The following is a 19,975-nucleotide window of genomic DNA, read 5'->3' on the forward strand; positions in this document are numbered from 1 at the left end:
ACCTAGTGAGGGAAAACCAGAGTGGGACCGTGATTGTTGTTGCTGCTGTTCTGTAAGTTTCTTTATTATACACTGATGCTCTCTCTCTCGCTCTCTCTCTCTCTCTCTCACACACACACACACATACACTATATATATTAAAAGAAAATGTGGGATGCTGTTTGCATTGTAGTGCGAATAAAGCACCAGAAAATAGCAGAGAGAGGGAGAGAGACAGAGAGAGTTGGTCTGTCATGACTGGAGCAAGTTGCTGGTCCAGATGCTACCATGAAGGGACTGACACACCAAAGTGCTGTGTCAACAACAACAACAAGGAGTATCAAATCTAATAGGAGTCCCAGAAGAGACATGCCAGTAGAAGCCATTGCATTGAATCCTGTCCAAACCAAATGTAAAATAATTGCGCAGTAGGGCTGGATAGGAGGCAGTGTCTGTGTGTAGAGCTTGCCAGAACTCATTTCACATTGTGATGTGTGATTCTGTGTGAAGATAAATAAATTAATAAAGTTCCCATAAGAGCGTGCCATAAATTATATATATATATGCTTTTCTCTTATTGCAATCCAGACAGAAGCGTTCCTTATAATGTAATCTATTCAAACACATTTCTCCAGCCGACCTGATCTTCTCATTCCACAAATTTAATTTCACTAGAAGTGAAATCCTTGGCATCCTTGGCAGCTCAGTGATTCGCAGCTCATTTGCACTTAAAAAAGCTTAAAAAACAAGTTCCATCTCTGAAGATCCCAGTCAATGATGGTCCAGAAAAGTGGAAATCCAACTTTCCCCTAAAAGGTAGAGAACTTTGGGTCTCCTTGGGTTTGAAGAGCTGGAGGTTTTAATATATAAACCAGCGACAGGTGAAGTATATTGATTAACACCTTGTCTTGACAGTGGGCTGACAGAGAGAGAATGATTTAACATCGGTGTAAAACTGTCTTGTACAGATTGCTCAAGCTGAAACCAACCAAACTCCTATTGCCGTGCAAGGGTGTTGCTTCCTGTCTGTCTGTTTGTTTTTTCTCGTGCTGTCGGTTTCCCTTACCTCTCTCCACTGCTTGGTTTCGATGCCTTGAATGTACAGGACACACACTGCAGAGGAAGAGGCAGGAGAGAGTCAGTAACTATGCGTTTCTTAATGCCTGGTTACTCAAAAAGGGTTCGCCTACATTTAAATAAATAAACGAGTGACTGACTGAATTAATAAATAATAACACTGATAATAATGAATGAATGCAAGCAAACTCGAGTGCAGTTGGTGTTCCCGTGAGCTTGTTATTAATATCAGGGCTTGCACAGATGTACTTGCACTCTACATCTCTGCGCCACAAGCAGGCAGACAGTGACGGGGCTGTATTGTCTCAGCGAAAGCTTTACATCCACTGGGCCTTGTTGAACACAAGGTAAACACCAGTCACAAGCTGGCTGTGATACACAGAGCCCGAGGCAGGCTGTCCCAGCTGTGATTTAAAGTCACACGTAAAAGGGAATTTCAACTTAAACCAAAACCAACCCCTCCCCCCCAAAAAAGGTAAAGCCACGGTGCAAAACAGAGATTTCAATGTTCTCTAGGTGGAAAAAAAAATCAAGAAACCCGCTGTGCGCACTGAAGAATAGGCATTGCTGCAAACATCTTGACACAGCAGGTCTCTAAAGAGTTGCTGTGCGTCTTCTAACTTTCTCGATCTGTTTTCAAGTCACTCTTGCAAACCAGCCTGCCTGGATGACTGAAATACTCTGCAGATTTCTGCTCAAGAGGAGGTTCAGACGTCTTCTATTATCAGAGAAAATCTGCTAGGCGCAGCACTTCTGACAGCGATGCTTATTATTATTATTTTTTTTCTGGTGCATACAACGTTTCACTTTCCTAACTAAATACATTAATACATATTTTATATTTATATTATAAAAAGATTTATAAAAGATAGGTTCATGGTTTCAAGGGTAGGTCAAACCTTCGAATTTGTCTACAGTCTTCAAAAATGGGCACACTATACTTTTTAAACTACATGAAAACATGACGTACTGGATAAATGACAAAGACTTGTCTTGGGCACAATTTTAAAACAGAAAAATAATAGATTTTACAAACTAGAGCATGCTCAAGATCGGTACCATAAAGACAGCTGTCGCAAAAATGTAAGAAGATAGTCCAGTAAACACAAGCACACTGCTTGCTATACATCAATTACATAAATCCATTCTGTTACTTTCTGTTACTTTTTCCTAATCTTGTCTATGTACTATTTCAACCAGCTCTTCTTGTTCATTCATTTTGATTCAGCAGAAGACAACAACTCCCTGGAGAAGGGCATCTGCTAATAAATAAATGATCATACATAATAAAAGAGATTATACTTACAGGGGTCTGATTTGGAAAATGTATCCTTATCTAGGAGATTTCTGTGGAAGAAAACAAAAAGATCAGAAAGAAAAATTAGTGCTGGACAGGGAGTACCTGGTAGGTATTTAAATAAGGACAAGCAATTCAAAGGAGAATCACAAACTCTGAAACATCTACACAACTCTCAGAATATGCAAATGTGCTTGATTTGCATTTGGAAAGCAAGACACAACGATCACAAAATCAAATATGACGCCCTGAATCTATGTTTTTCTCACAGACATAAAATGATATTGTATTATAATACTGTAACTACAATGTAACAGCATAGTTATATACCATGTATTACATACAGTCTGACATAATTTTAAACCATATTGCTTAAAGACAGAGGTGTGGGGCAAAGCCTTTTCATATTTGACTCCCTATTGCTGTACCACCTTACTAAGGTCTTGGAGAACTGAAGCATCTGAAAAATCCTATTTGTTTCATGTGATGTAGCATGGGGTGTTGATACATAAGGAAGGAATGGCTCACCACCTCCCCCCGGGACCTACTATCATTTGCAAGCCCCTGCTCAGCTGAACTCTCTCTCATACACATCTGGTGGTTCAGAGACTGCCCCATAGAAAGGGGGTGGACCTGCTACAAGATTGCAAAGTACCGGAAGGGAAACACCCTCCTAGATTCCGATTCCTGACCACTGGGCTTTGATCTTTGGACTGTTTTGGAGAAGCCCCCTATTGGAAATAGGACCTAGACCAGACAAAGCCCATGAGACTGCTTTCGTGAGAAACCCCTCACCGCCCAAGGTCTGAGGTTTTCACCCCTGATCCCCATATGTATTTGTCCCACTCCCCACTCTGTGGCATTTTTTACAAAATCCTTTCATTTGTAAATATATAGAGTTTGATCACCATGTCTTCTTATGTGTAAAGTGTGTCAGGAATCCATATTGTATTGTATTATGTTGTGGTCTGATTGGGATCGAGTGCACACATTTCCAGGAATACGCAGTTTAAACATGAAGTGGCACTCACAGTGAGAGTTACTGAAGTTTCTCGGTCGTGTTTTTCTCGGAGCACTCCTGAGCGCTCAGAGCCTCAGAGAACACTCGAACGACTGAGAGAAAGCCTTCTGATCTCACAGCCACCACTCCAGCGGGCGCCGAGCGGACTCCAGCAGAGAACTTTAATGGAAAGAGGTAATGGGGCTCATAACTGCGCGCAATCAAGTTTCATTTAGAAAATGTCACCGGCATCGACGAAGGGGGAACAGAGGGTGTGCCATCCCTCAGGTTGAGCTCGTTTTAATAACGAGCCCCATTACTGTGCATTGTCAAACACAAACAGGAAAACAAAGCTCGCCTGATTATTGTTTTAATGCACCTATTTAATTATTGCTTTTTAATTCCCTTGTTTTCCTGTTCCCTAGTCTCTCTGTAATTATACGTCCCCGTCCTCGGCTCCCCTCCCCTGCCTTCATCTGAAGTCTAATGTCACAGCCGCTTCCCAGATTAGCAGATGCTCATTTCGCTGTCAAAATGCTAATTTGCTCAAAATATGCCAGTCAGGCGTGCACAAACGAGTGAATCGAGGAGGGTGTTAATGCGCTGTATGGGGCGCCGAGGTGGCCTGACGCTGTGAAGGCCAGGCACGAGTGTCTGTCTGCTCTCTCTCGTCGCCTCCGAGAGGCCACTTCAATCTGTGTTAATTACAGCTCTGCACGGGCAGAAGGCGAGGGAATCGTGAATACACTTGCTTCTTGACCTTTTCGCAGATTGCTGATTGAAGACATAACATCACCGATACAACCTGTTCCTCATATGAGGAAGGAGATTGGGATTCCTGAGTGACCTTCAAGGACAAGTGTGTTTCATCTATACAGCCACCCTCTACCTCACAGTCCCCACTCTCCCAGCCCAAAGTTGTGTAGCTATAGTGTGAAAGACTGTTGAAACACTACACTGGGCACAACTATTCCAGCGAAGACCTGGCGGTCTTTGATTTGCAGAGCACAGGAGGCAAGCACGGCTCTGCAGCAAATAGGTGGGGATGCGATTTCAGCTAATGAAGCCTTCACACATGAAAGGAAGTAGAAAGAAAATGTGAAGAAAGATGCACTCAGGGACAAATATCATAGCAGGTCGAGTTCAGATCAAGTGTAAAGCTTCCCGTTCAACTGAGAACTGTGGCTCTATACAATGGAGTGGTTGATCAAAGTCAAAATCAAAGATGATCACGTCTGATAGCAGTAGCCATTGTTGCGCCACTCACCAGGCAATAATACAACTAATCAGATATAATCAAACACATTAAAAAGAATAATGAAGTAATATCAATTCAATGTATCATGGCAGAGTGGTCTGTTTTTTTTAATAACCGGTTACAATCACAATTGTTGCTGTTCGAAGGCTTAAAAAAATAATCCTGATTGAAAATGCATTTATCTCTATATTAAATTGTAGGGAAACCATTTTTTTAAAAATCAATTTTCCTCTTTATAATCCATTAAGCCCTGTGTTAATTATCTCTGTTGTAGACATATGCCAGCCATTGGGATTTAAATACCACTGCTTTTCTTCTTTACTTAAGGTATACTTTAAAAAAACAGGCCTATATGGTTATAGAGCTCAAGTATAACTTTGGAGGCCTCAGTCATCCACCAGGAACAGCAAACGTTTTCTTACAGGACATCCAGGATGGAAATGGTTAAAGTTTCAGTGTGAATTTATCATTTAATTAATCCAGAAGATTCTTCTTAAAGAATGAATATCAAATCAAGGGGATTAGTTTGTCTCTCCAGAGCAGTGCAAACCCCAATGCATCTGCCTAATTACCCATTGAAATCCACTTTGTTAATTAAAGGTAACAAAAATGACCCTGCAACACACTCCAGCAAAAGTATTTCTACTTCTTCCCTTGTTGTTATTTGAAAGCTTTTCCGATATTCTTTCTCGATTTTGGAGCAGGCCTTTGTGGCAATGGCAGACAAAAGGCTCCTGACAGCTTGTGTCCGTCTGTAATTATGGCATCCCAGCACTTCAGTACAAGAGTGCCATATCAGACGTTGGCTGGATCCTTAGATATCACCGTCCCTGCGGAGAATTCGCAGTGAACACAGCAGGAGAGCGAAGCGGGGGGTGTCAAGAGGAAGGGAGTCTAAACTTTTAGAAACTCTCATTAGAAACAAAAGCTTCGGATGGATAGATAGTTGGATAAATAGATAGAAAGATGTCTACGTTCTTATTATTTCAGCTTGCATAATAATGTGGATCACCATAGGGGGTAGAGAGGCAGCAGTCTAATTATCTGTCTCCTGATGAAGGATCGTTTTTGTGTTTTGATCCTCTTAAAGTTACTGCAGTGCCCTCTCTTCAAATACACAACAAACAAAGAAATTGTACAAGGCTTGTGTGTGGATCCTCCTGTTTAAATAAATATCTATTCCCCTACCAATCCACTATGCATTTAGTCAGAGACCTCTCTTCTCCCCTAACTTCCACTTGTCAAACTCTGGGCTCCTCCTCTCTCATCTCCGTGGCTCTTCTCGCTGAGCTTTGCGCTAAAGCCCCCGTGAGTGTCAGACTATCTGTGCAGCGATGAAAGAGTTTCAAAGACTGGTGGACGAAACACCGAACCCTGCCGTTTCCTTCCCAATTTGTTCTCTTTAAAAATCAAGATACATGTTTGCAAGTTTCTCAAATTCCTTCCCAAAGCATGATGATTATTGTTCTGTCAACTGTGTGCCATTCCAACAGTGGAGAAATCTATCATTTAGATTTCCTATGGGTTCACCGTGACTTCACTGCGCAGGTAACAAAGAGAGGTAACCACTGTTCAATCACAGTAAATGTACCAGAGTAAACTGCATAAGGGCAGGCATACATAGACAAAGATCTCATCTCTTGTAAAGCTTTCAGAAAGTACAGTCACTCTATTCTCCATTTGAGCATAAATTAGCTGCTCTCTGGATGTCCAACTTTGCACATTTCCCTCACTCCCCTGCCCTGAAGATGAACGCCTGTCACTGCGTAGTGGATTAGCGCTTATGTAACTGCTGCCGGCTTCAATAAAGTTTATAGAATGGGATTTCTGCAATGAAGCCAGTGCTGGAGTGCTATTTACTTCTTGTAGAAATTGTACTTCTGTAGCTGAGCATTCAGTGTCCACATAGTTTTCTGTCCCCCCTCTCATAGAAACACATCCGCCCCACCACGGCACTCCCACTGCAGTGACTTCGATGCCTGTAATCATCACTTTCTCCCCAGCTGTACCCAATATAACTGCCAAGGTAATGAGCTAACATTTCCCCGGGCTGATATTTCCAATTACAAGGGACGTGCATTTAGTCAGCACTGCAGAAGAGCTCTAACACACAGGGGACGGCGTCGGTATCGGTAGCAGCAACTTTCATTAGACCCATTTGTTATGCTCGGAGCACGCGGGAGGAAAACGGCGCTGTGACGCGATCCGAGAAAAAGGGTCATCACCGTAATAAGCCCTCCTAGGACCTTAATGCAAGATAGGAGGGAAATAATAAGGATGAGAGTGGTCTGTGTACTCTCAAGGAGTGGCGTCCTCAGTTTATTTTGTGCCTCCGCTGAGGGTGAGGAACGGTAATGTGAGGTATCCTTCGCAGGAAATCGGCATCATTAAGGGCATTCTTTGAATCGCAGAGAAGTCACCCATTATACCGACATTCGGCCGATTCTCCACACCTCCCTCTGCTGCACATCGTGGTCCAAACCAACACGCAGTCGGCCGTCGCACGTCGCGTTCCACATTCTTCCCATAATTCAATGCACCCATCCTCATTCAATGCAGTTGCCTTCCTCTCAGGTTCATATCTCATTAAGGATTCTTTGCGAAATACCAGAGTATGTTTTTCCCCTGTTATTGCTGTTCAAAACAAAAATCTAACCAAAATGCATCCCGCAAATAATTTCATAATTGCTTCTGTCTCTCTCCACAACAGGAAATGTCACTCTGGAGTATTTCCGTTTTTCATTATTTCTTTTTCTATATAAAGAGATACAGGGGCCAACTTAAATGCAGCCGCAGTGCTTTAGCCTTTGAGGATATAATGGTGCTGAGTAGCAACTTGAAAAATGAATAAAAATAATAAAAGCAAAATAACGGCAATATAAAAAGCTGCTTCCCAGCCGTAACTTCAAACAGAGTTGCGATTAATTATTGATGCAGAGACGGTCTTTTGTAAATGAGAGCAGCAAGTGAGCTGGGCTCTATACTTGCGGTTCACTCACGGATGATTTCTATACTTGTCATAGTGAAATGAAACCACTGGCAGTTTTACAAAGCAGTCACCCTCGCTGGCATTCAATTACCCTGGATATTAATCTGGTATGGACTGTATTCTTCACTCCAGGGTAAGCAGCCCTGCTTTTCTCTGTTAGCGGGCTTCACAGCACTGTAATTTCTGTAATTTCCACTCAGTCCTTCTTCACCAAACAAATGCCACATCACGATTAAGATAAGAAGGCATCTCGTTTCATATTGCAACCCTACTTGTGAATGATGGCAAATGGGGAGATGCTGTTTCACTCCTTACTCAGCTTAGCATCAGAACAGTTACCGTCTTCGCTCAGAGATTCGCAGGTGTCACCTTTGATGATTCGGACCATAGACCGCACACTTGATGTAATTATAACCAGGTAATGAATGGTTAACGAAAACTATATCATTAATGATGTGAACTGGTCATGAGTTTCTTGATCTTTCGTTTGTGAGATGTGGAAGAAAGTTAAGATAGGTTGATATTATTTTTTAAAGATAAAAACGAGTGAACAGCTGAAGACACAACTTTTGCATGTAAACTGACTTCACAGCTTCTCCGCCGGCACTTGACAAGCAAAGAACCGATCTGACCAGGACAAATACAGCAACGTCGCTACTTAAACATGCTGCATCGAAGAAAGAGTTAACCGACTATCAAGGCTTTCAATGCATAATACAGTGAAACATGATGCATGTCTGAAGAAGACCGATGTTCACCGCGAGGATCCAATTAAATTAAAGAAAAGGCAACCATAAGAGATAGCTCTGCATCTCCCCATTGTGTCCTCCAGAGCAGGGCTGTGCGATGCCCTTCAAAGTGGGTCGGCTCGGTAAAGCGTTTGCGGTGAGCAAGTCAGGTGCGAAGCAGCTAACTCATTTGACTCATAACTGCGTTAGGACTATGTTTTGCAGACTAATTGGTTTAGAGTCTGGGCCCCGATTTCAAGCACTCTGTTCTCACTTTAATAGCAGGCGTCTTTATCCCGCCTCCATAGCTGTGCTCAGATGACTGTGCGTGATTCTGAGATTCTCAACTTAATCTATTTCAACAGCCGAGCAGAGCACTTCACAAACACATAGCAGGGGCTCATTCCTGCCCACTGAAAAACAGAGGGCTCTCCACCTACAGAGACTATCAACACAACATGGGAACTCAGCCCTTTGAGTCTGGAACCCTCAATTAACCTGTTCTTGCTTGAAAATGTGTCATTGTGTCCAAGTGACTCTGGAACTTTCATTGCCAAGATAGAGTGGCGGCTTTATATAATAATACTGCATCAAATATCACAGTAGTGCAGCTCCTAAACTGGTCAGCTTTTAACCCACATCCCTATGCAAAAGATACTTAAACATGCTGAAGTTGTAAGATGAGCACAATCAATGGGATTTCTCGTGAGGTGGTCTTCTCTAGCTGGGACTAATTGGCTTTTAGCTCTTTAATAAAACATGGCTGAGATCAGGGCTGCCCTATCTTTGGGCCCGTTCAATCGATTCAATTGCAGGCCGCGATTCCCACCCTCTGCTCAGTTATTCACCGAGGCCAGCGATGGGATCAATGCAGCAATCCATCAGTGGAGCTTTGCCTTGTTTTTCCAATGGCCTGGATTTGCCAGGGATGAATGCGGAAAGTTGATCTGAACTTTGGAGTTTGCAGCGGGAAGGGGTGGAACTAAAATCTCAGCTTGAGTGCAGAGATGTGCATTCACCTACAATAAACAAACAAATAAATAATTGTCTTTGTGGTTTATTGAACAGATAAGGTAGTTATGTAACGAATGCCCAAGCGTGACTAAACTCGCTGACAAATTACCTGCTGAAACAGCCGCAGTGGGAGGCTCCGGCAGAGTCAGTCCCACTTGCACAGCTGCCACGGAAAGTGCACAATTAAATGTGCAGGCATTCACAGCAGCTTTGGGTTTCTTTGTTCAGTGTTCTGGAGGCTCATGGTGGAACTGAACATTCCTCCCTGTTACAGCGATGACCAGTTTCATGCAAATGAGGATTCCCCCCCACACACACTTATCTCCACGCCATACTCCACACTGTTAAAGGGAAAACATATCTTGTTGCGGAAGAAATTATATATTAAGAGGACGAAACTGAAATTTCACCATTGGATAAGTCTCCACCTCGCTGAGTTAATAATTGGTGGAAGCACATTTGGCAGCAATTACAGCTGGGAGTCTGTTGGGATCAGTCCTCTACCAGCTCTGCTTAGATTTGGCAATATTTCTTTCAACCTGCATGCACAGATTGGACTGTGTTTTGTGCTTGGGGTGAACAATTAAGTGCTTTGCTGTTTGTGAGCTCATGCACAAAAAAAATGCAACCGCCTGCAGCGCACATTTCCTTTAAATTACACCTGGCTGACACCTCCGCAGTCCTACGCTATTCTTTATTAAAGAGCAATTAGGTGTGACCGAGACAAGCGAACTGTCACGGGCCAGTACTGGCAGTGCAGCACGAAGCAGTACAATCCTGCCGAAAAGGCCCTTCCAGATTCCCAGAGGGCACCAGGTTAATTGCATTAGCAGCGCTCTAATTAGCTCCCAGACCTCATCTGTAATGCACAGCGTTATCTTGCCCTGTCCCCCTGGTGTTACTTGCGGTAGTCTGTGGAAAGTTAAATCAAATTATTGCACCTTAACTACATTTGAGATTCCAAGAATAGCTCCCAGTTGGCACATAACAAAGTTTGCGCAGCCTTCTCCGGTCGCTTGTTACCACCTACATCTAGGCTGGTGTGCATCTATGGTGTCGGAAAACTTCCCGATGTAAAAGCTTCCTTAGACTATGCAGTTGACGATCCAAAAGGAAAGATTGTAATGACAAGACCCCTTTAAAGGCGTTTCCTGTTGAGCTATGTTCAGCTATGTTCTTCTGCTTCAAACGCTACACCTGTGAAGGTTTGTCTGGCTCTGTCTTCATGCTAGGCTGTGCTGCTTTCTATAAAATAATAAAACACGCTTTCGGTTCCCTGTGTCTCGCTTATCACAGAGAAACATTTGTGCATCAAATTTGGAAGGAGACATAAAGCTAAGACTGCATTAGCTCATTCACAGCTAGCCAGTCAGAAAAAGCTACAGCGTTCTCAACAATGATGGATCTCCTTGTGCCATCCAAAGTGCCAATTAGAGAGTTAACAGTTAAGAATGATACCTGTAGTGCACTTAATGGAGCAGATAACTTTAGACTCACTTTATCTTCAAACAATATCTTCCTCCCTACCCTTCATTCACTTAAACACTGTGACATCGGACCCACAAGAGAGAGGGGATGCGTTGCTAAAATTATCCGCGACGCCGAATCCCCCGAGGCGGAACAAAGGAGAGCATAAAAGGGAGCACAGTTCTGTCAGGAGAGAACAGAGTACATAACCGGACAATATCAAAGAGCCATTATCCATTCAATCATTTTCTTTTTTTAATTTACAGCAGTTCTCTTGTTATCAGCAGTTCGCAGCAGCCTGACGGGTCGGAGGGGAGCAGGGATTTATTTTAATATGGCAGAAACTAATGGTGCTAATTTGTCTCAGCGCTGGAAAGACAATTAGGCAGACTGCATGACGTTGCACAACCAGGAGCGTGTGATCCACATGATGCATGCCGCCATTAAGGGAAGCAATTTCTCCAGTATAATCCCTTCAATTCAGAGTCGATTAATAGGCACCTAAAACTCAACCTGCCGTAATTTGCTCTCTTGAGAAACAATCATATGTAATTCCATTTCCACTGTCATCCAAATAAGTTCAGGATAGGAATGTATTCCACCGCTGCCACCAATAGCAGAGGATCCTTCCCGCCACTGTCACTCCTGTCCACATCCGGAGATTTGGCCGCTAAAAATGTGCCCAGAAGCAGTTAGGCAACAATTCCATCACACGTGGAAAGAACAAGCTGGAATCGGCAGGTAACATTTTCATTATCCCAGGTTCACATTGTGGATTCAATGCTGCACAGTCCAACTGTTTAGTTTTCATTCTAAAGTAGTCAATCATACGTTAAATACAAAAAACAAATAGATACTGTAAGGTCTTTGTAATTTGCTGGTGACACAATGTCAATATCTACTCCAGTGGAATGTGACAAGCTAGCGAGGTGCAGAAGGGATAAGAGTTCGATGATGAGGGAGCACAATGCTTCTGTGAGCGGCGTGGCAGAACGCCTTCACTGACTAGTAATGAGGAGAGGCATCGGGGACCTCTGCCATGAGTCTGATATCTGTGACAGACCTGGGCAGGGAGGGAAATGACCCCCACAGAGGGTATGAGGTCATTCCAATGGGCTCACTAACCTTTCACCTCCGGCCCTTCCAGACGCATTATCAGTTTGGAAGTGTCAGTTTACACAGAAATTCATCGAGACTTGATTCAAGTCTTCAAAATCATGAAAGGCATCGACCACATCAAACCAGAGGAGCTTTTCCAGATCAGCAGGGACACACACACCCGGGGACACAAATGGAAATTGGGCTTCAAGGCATTCAAGACAGAAAACAGGAGACACTTCTTCACACAGAGAGGCGTCACAATCTGAACAAACTCCCCAGCGATGTGGCTGAAGAGACAATTTGGGAACATTCAAAAACAGACTGGATAGGATCCTTGATCACTTAGTTATTATTGGACATCAAACGAGCACGATGGGTCGAATGGGTTCCTCTCATTTGTAAACTTTATGTTCTTATGTTCTTAAGGGAAGCAAGTTACAGTTACAGGGTCTTGACTTTCCACTGGTGAGGAACTGAGAACTGAAGCCAGTGCCATGCTTAAATACCACCTACCCCTTCACCTATGCATGTTCAGCCATGACTGATCATATGTACCAGTGCTGGGATGGTCATCTCACAGGTATGAGTGTGTTGGGGGGGGAGGAGCAGCTGGGAGATGGTAGCAACTGAAAATGCCAATCCAAACACAACCCAACCAGTTCTGGTAGAGCTGAGCCTTGCGGTTAATGGAGGTACAAGTTTTATTGACAAGGGTGGTGGATTCTATGCAAATCACCCATAATCGCAATTATGACTGTAGCCAGCGCCATTCAGTTGGTTTGATCCTACACTGGCAGAGACGTGCAGCTTTTTAAAAGTCTAACCAGCTCCATGGAGGAAATGGTGAAGAAGGAGAAAAAGAAGAGAACCAGGTGAAAGGAAACCTCTAGAGGGGGTGCTCACAATGCCATGCCCAGTTATCAGAACAGAACCGAAGACAGAGGGAATCACACTCGGCTCTCTGCTTCTCGCCTCAGCAGTTTTCTCAGCCGATACGTAGCTTGATCCCACCTGTGCTGCACACGGCAAATATTTTGATGAACTGCAGCACCCAGCTGGAGTCAAGCAGCTCGGGGCTGGGTACATCCGCACTCTCTGTAAAGAATCATCTACCCTATAAAATCCCTTAACAAAAAGACACAAAAAGACAGCTGTTCCAAATGCTTTTCTCAGAAAAATTAGTTTCCTACTGCAGCTCATTTTCTCATGCAGCTAAGGCATCGAGTCTCTGCAGTCTTCCTAATCTGCCGTTTCAGTTCGTCCCAGAGGTGGTCCAGGGAACTCAGCTCAGAACTCATTGTGATCGTTATTCTCTTTGAACCATGGATGGAGGTGTGTCCTGTTGACTTTGGTGTGTGTGAATCACATAGCACCGTTGGAGTGGAATGGAAAGTGGGTGGAATACAGTTCTGTGCCTTCTGGCCTTTACGAAAGCAATCAATAAAGTGGACATAGATTGAAAGCACGGGGGAAACTGAGTTAATGCATTTTAATTTCCAACAGTTTTCCAACATGGCATCCATATTGTCTCAAGCAACCAGCCATTAGCTGCTCACTGACACCAGCGCAGCTTGACACGTAATGTCATCGCATCTCATCGAAGGCCGACTACCTGAGCTCCTTGAGGCTGCAAAGCATGGATATACTTCAAGCTTCCCCAGAGGAACATAGACCAGGCTTGAAAGCTGAGGAGGACATGTAGTGGGACCTTGAGGATCTGTCTATCATGCTGGCGAAACATAAATGTGATTCCCCAGCCCCCACTAAAGATTTGGCTCTTTGTACATCTCGTCTAATTAATCCCTTTGCTCCTCTCTGTCCTTTATGTGCGGTACAGTTCTCAACATGCTTGTGTGTCACACCAGGCTTACTGGTTATGATCAGGGCAGCTGTTTCTCGGTCTCCTGCTTTAACAAAAACCTTCTCCCCTACAGAGACCTCCTCTCCCTTTAAGAAAGAAAACCAAAAAAGAAAGGAAACCCAAGATGACAAGTCTACATCTCATTATCCACAGCTACGCTTCAAATACTTTTTAACTTTCCAACCTGGAAAATGAAACCTCTTTTAATTCTTATTGATGTTTCGTTTAGTTATCGTGTTGGAGGTTTCATTCCTGGCTCTCCCTGAATAATTCAGTGAGAAAATTCCTCTTTGAAGTTCTGCTGTCACCTCCTAAACAGGTTAACCACACTTCTGAATCTAATAACACATAATAAACCCTGCCTGATGGTGACCCCTTCAAGGTACACGCCACTTTAGCTCTGGTGCAGAAATGTAAAGAGCTTTAAATGTATTGTTTTTAAAATGATACTTAAATAGAATATATATATATATATATATATATATATATATATATATATATATATATATATTTAAGGTTCCCCATAATTCTCTAATAACATAATAGTTTTTTCACGCAGCATAATCATATGTTTAAAGAAGAGAGGTTTCGTTGACGAGGTATTGACTCGATTCTGATCCCTTATCTGAGTGACTGGGATTTAACGAGCTGCACAGTAATTGCCGGGAAATTACAGTAATTAGATATAATAGCACATCAGGTTTCTTTGCTTAAAAATAAATATATAAAAATAGGAGAGGTTTGGTAGAAATTCGTCACACAAAAAATGCAAATTGTGCGTCTGTGAAATGCTGTTCTGAGGTACAGGTACAGTGTGACATCTCCCCCAAGTCTGAGCTGCACTTATACGCTCACTGACTCCAGAGAGGGACAGGAAAATAATTTAAGGGGAAATTAAACATTTGCCTATTAGACCTGGATATAAGAGCACTGCATTTTGTATTAATGTAATGTATATATGTGCATGGAGGTAAGTTGACATATATATCTTTCTCCTGCTTCCCCCAACAAGTCAAGCTTCTACTGCGCATCCATTGTCCCTCGAGGAAGTGGAACTGGTGGAGCCACTGCATAAATTATGCAACTGAAATAACAAACTAAACACAATTCAATTACCAAGACTTTGCCAACCAGAATGGAGGAGAATCGACTGTTTCAAACAGAGAAAGAAAGGCTGTTTGTATTCACCCACAATCCGTCTCGACCTGCTCAAGGATTTACTGAACTGCGACTCTGAAAAACGGCTTCTATTCATTCTCAACACCACCTGCCTCTGCCTCTTTCAGATTATATTTTCTTTATAAAAAGAAGCAGGTACCTGAAAAAGAAGTCCCTTTCTTTCTATACCACTTCCCTTTCAAGTTTTTGGATTCAATCTCTGCGTGATTAACCTGCCTCGTCTTGCCATCTGAAACCCTTTTTTTCTAGGCTTGTTGGGCTGCCACAATTGTTTTTTAATATGAAAGTCTGACCTAAAAAATCAAAGACGAAAATTAAAACAAAAAACGAGAAAGGGAAGCATTGATCTCTCATGGGCATGTCATCGAATTGATTTAAGATCTTTTGCTTTTGTCAACCCCTCTGTGGCGTTGTGAGGAAAACGTTTCTCAGCACAACCTCAACGCCTCAATCAGCTGCACAACAGAAACACCCTCAAGTGGGTTAGATGCAACAGCTTCTGAGGATCTGAAGGGGGAAAAAAATCCTCATACATATTCCATACAGTTTGCAGAATGTCATTTGCATTTCCGTTCTATATTTAAAACCCAGATTGAGCAGAGCAAAATCAGAGTTTGGGGTAAAATGAGTGGAGCTCTCCGAGAACATGATAGGATTGTCACCAGTTCCTACAAAATTCCCATGACTGCAGATGTTGCTCATCAGCAAATACATTGACAGATCAATCCATCTATCAATTTGTTTTCACGCAATAAACACACACAAAAGCTCGTCATTTAAAGCAAAGTTGAAGAGACATGCTTTACACTAAATGGCTGAGTAAAGCAGCACGGCTGGCTGTCAGGTTTCTTAACTCCACAAACCACTTGAGGTTTGAGAGAGACTTCCTGCAGATCAAAGATTAAACAGTAAAATAAAAACAAATACAACAAAATGGCAAGACAATCACTACACTATACTATTCGGCACTATAATTGGCCTGTATCCCCAAGTATCCCTTTCTGTAATCAAAGTATTTTTGTGTATTTATTATTACTTGGGCGACTTGTTGGTTTTATTCTTTTACTTTTTTTCAGCGTAGAAATGTGCTGTTTATAAATGGATGACAGATAATTTAGCCCCACAATGTATTAATGTTCTGAATCATTATTCCACCCTGTGATACTGTATTACATTGTCAGACTGTAAGAATCCTGACACACACATTTGTGTTAATGCAATACGTCACCTCCCTCACTAACAGCTCCCACAATAGCCAGTACCTCTATCTTGGCCAACACCAAAATTAAAAAACCTTGCCTAAATCTGCAACTACACATAGCATAGTCAACTCAGTAGGAATGTAACTCCAACTCTAATAGGAGCGACTGATTGATCTATGACTGACCAATGGGAATCCTGGGATGAATCCTTCCATATTTAAGCTTCGTCTGTCACTTCTGCTTCAGACACTTCCCACACATAACCTGTAACTTCTTAGCCTCTCCAGCCATCACTACCATTCCTGCCCTGTCTGCATTGGCTTTTCTGTCATTTAAAACATCCCAAATTGCTAAACGGCATAAGAAGTCGATATGCCAATTGTCTGCCCTCTTTCTCGGTTATGGAGCTGGAATGGCATCATTTGTCTCACAGGATGGATAAAAGCAAGCAAAGCTAGTCTTCAACACTTTACCGCAGCTGAAACTGAGTAAGAAGGTGCACTGTCTTTCTTTTCCAAGTGTCTAGAAAAATAAGATACAGGATGGCACTGGGCATTTCCCGTTGAGAACAGAGAGAATGGATCTGCTTTGATGTGTGTGTTTTGTTTATTTATTTACTGCAGGCTTTGTACTACACTGCTCTCTGGCAGAGGGAAAAGGTCAGGGCATTGTTTACATGCTGTGTTTTTCTTGTTTTTTTTTTGTCCCCCCCCACCCCCCAACAGCAGGTTCCTACAACAAACATCCCAAACAGCATAATAACAAGAATAAAAATATATACCTTGGACCCAGATTAAAACATCACCAGCAAGTCCACTGCAAATAACAAAAGGTCATAACTTGATGGTGGGGTTGTGTTTATGATAAGCCTCTCCTTCTGACTCATAGGAAAAAACACCATTATTGTAATTTGTTACCACTGAGTAGGTCAACGTTTTGCTTTAATATTGGGGTGTGTCACTTGCTGTGGGTTAAATGAAAGGTTTTTAGGCTTGAAAAGGGAGTAACTCTGCCCTGGGTGTGGGTCTCCACAGAGAAGGAGCAGAGAGACTGAACACACAACCACAGGAGTGACCGCACTGAATGGGCAAAGAACAAGAAACTCCATTGACCCCTTAAGGAAGCACAAGATCGTCAGATCGGTGTAGAAACAAACAGCACAGACAGCAGTCTAATTCTGTCCACGCAGCGCTGGGAATGTGCCAGCTGTGAAGACGTGTGTACATGTAGACAACAGGAGAAAGAATTCATCCTGGACACAGCATGGAGGAACACAAAAGTCTTAGCTATAGAGGCTTTACTAGCAGGGAATTAAAGCAGCACGGCAGTTGATGTAGGAAAGACCAGGATAGCGTCTCTGATCAGAATTCATACATGTGAGCAGAATGCAAATGCTTCTCGAAAGCGGATCTGGAATGTTGCCCGTGTTCTCTTATACTTCCATCTCTGTCCTTGGAGGATGACATAAAACAAAATTAAAATAAGTCACACGGATTAAGCGTTTTTCCTCAAGGGCTCTTTTGTGCAGTTCAGTAACCTGCTTCTCTGCGGTCCAGCCACTACACAGAAAGTTCATCGTAATTGAAAAATCACAAACGCACAACTTTCTCCGATTCCTCACCTGACTCAGTTCACAACAACTCGGAGGCAACAAAAGGAAGAGAGAAAAAATGAAAGGAAATGAAAGATAAGCAATGGGATATGAGTTCCACACAGACTGGGGGGGGAGTTTGCTTTTCCTTTTTAATAAATAAATAAATATCCACCTCGGCTGTTACTGTGATCAAGTGAGAAAAAGACAGGAGGCACTGAACTGAACACATTTGTTTTCTTTTTTCTATTTTGTGGAGAAATCCTAGGAAGCAGCGGACCCCAACAGCAGTGAAGGGGCAGTGGGAGATACTGGGTAGGGATCAAGCATGAAAAAACACACAATAGACTCTTGTTGGGCCCCTATTAGACAGAAATAGCAACAATATCCTCGGTACTTTATTTATAGAACAAATAGTGCGAAGATGCGTTCGCCAGTCACAGTGCAATGTGCCACACGCTGCATTATTAACAATAAGGCAAATGACTGCACCTGCTCCACCAAAGGACTTGCTTAGTCTGACCAAACAACTTCTCCACAGACACAGAGTCACACTAGAAACATCATCCCCAGAGACACAAACACACACTGACAAAGACAGGGCAGCACACTGTTGCTCATTCCAATACACTGAAGTCCAGCATAATTAGACGAATACTATGGAAAGTGAATGAAAAACACAATTCTGGTCGGTTGCAAAGGAAAGACATGGCAACAGCATTTGTCCGAGGCAGCTAATCAATAGGAACACGAGCAGAATCAATCAACAGGCCTCTTAAAGAAGGGTTGCACAACTTGTATACACACTCTGCTAAGATATTATCTGTACGTTTACTTCTGTTTCCTTTTTAAAAAAATAGTGTACAATATGAATGAGTCACTGACTGGTTAAATGCATATTTGCATTGTTTTCTCTCATGACATAAATGCCTGTGTTTGATAATTATTCAGGCTAATTTGCTGCTCATCTTAGAAAGCCAAGTGGGGGGGTGCTGAAATAAATCACAGGATGAATGGGGTCTTCGTTTGGGTGAGTCTCTGGCGCTGCTTGTGAAACGGCTACTTAATGGAAAGCCGTTTATGTTTCTATCAACAATTTCCTCTAGAGATGATTGGGGTCAAACATCAATAGCAAAGCCCATTGATTCTGCCATCGTGGCCGGGGATTTGATGGGAGATGGTTCTGTACGAGAGAGATTGCTTTTAAAGGCTTCTAATAAAAGTCCAACCAGAACAATTTTCCCTCAGACACACGTCCTCCTGCCTGAAATAAATGGGGTTTCAGATTATAAGAATAAGTAAGTCTATAAGTAAATAAGGGGGAACAAATGCCAGCTAGAGAGTAAGAAAGAGAAAAACAAAAAAAGAAAGAAAAGAATTACCAAATACAAATGATGGAACAACAGAATAAAAAAAGAAGAGCAACTCAGATTTAGGCATAAGTATCAGCCCTGTATTATTATCATTGTAATAATAATGATGATGTATTATTGTATTAGTTAATTAACTTCTTGGGGTGATGCACTCTCAGGCTCCAATCCAGACATGTTTTACATAACATCAGTGGGGCGTCGCTTAACCCTTTACTGTGCAGATTATGTTTCTTGGAAGCGGGGGGGTCAAGGCCCCTGAGACATGGTTGATTACTGACGATGTCCAGGAAAGCTGGACCGAAGCTACGCACTGTGTCGCGGCGTTCATGGGCTTTTTACGCGTGGAAACGTCCAATTTAAAGGCACCATACCGCAGGATTGAATTTTGAAAAATCGTAATTACAGGGTGTATATGCATTAATGTTGTTTATAAGGTTTTTGCTAAATATTCTGCCCTCAGATATATTCATGTAAAAGAGATCATTAAACATTTATATTATGAATAATAATAATATTCAATTTTTTATTTTTATTGAATTTTTGGCAAGAAAACAAACATCCAGTCAAGGTCTCTGGAGGTCTGTGCCGCCCCCTATGTGCCGGGCTGCACACAGCAGCTGTCTGTGGTGATTTGTGCTGTTCAACACACACCCTATTGCCCTTATTATTCACTCTCTATTGCATTCACTACTAATGAAGTCAAACAAACAAGAAAAATGTGTTTCTCTACCGAGATCTGTGTGTATAATTGTGTTTGTGAATTTTACAAAATACCCTTTTCCGTTTGATACATCCTCCTGTTAATTTATCCTTTCTCTCTTTTTGCGCAAGATGAAAATGCCATTAAATACCAAGGTTT

At 42.4% G+C, this 19,975-nt stretch overlaps 1 protein-coding gene across 1 annotated transcript in view; it reads right to left on the reverse strand.

Moving 5' to 3' along the window:
- Positions 1-19,975, reverse strand: part of cpne5b (copine Vb) — a 101,716-nt gene that overhangs the window by 80,328 nt on the left and 1,413 nt on the right. The window contains exons 2-3 of the mRNA XM_066705685.1: positions 2,363-2,403; positions 1,046-1,092 (exon numbers count right to left, since the gene is read on the reverse strand). Coding sequence (XP_066561782.1) covers positions 1,046-1,092; positions 2,363-2,403 — 88 coding nt within the window. The remainder of the gene's footprint in view (positions 1-1,045; positions 1,093-2,362; positions 2,404-19,975) is intronic.

Source organism: Amia ocellicauda, chromosome 5 (assembly GCF_036373705.1).
Source record: "Amia ocellicauda isolate fAmiCal2 chromosome 5, fAmiCal2.hap1, whole genome shotgun sequence".
Taxonomy (NCBI): Eukaryota; Metazoa; Chordata; class Actinopteri; order Amiiformes; family Amiidae; genus Amia; species Amia ocellicauda.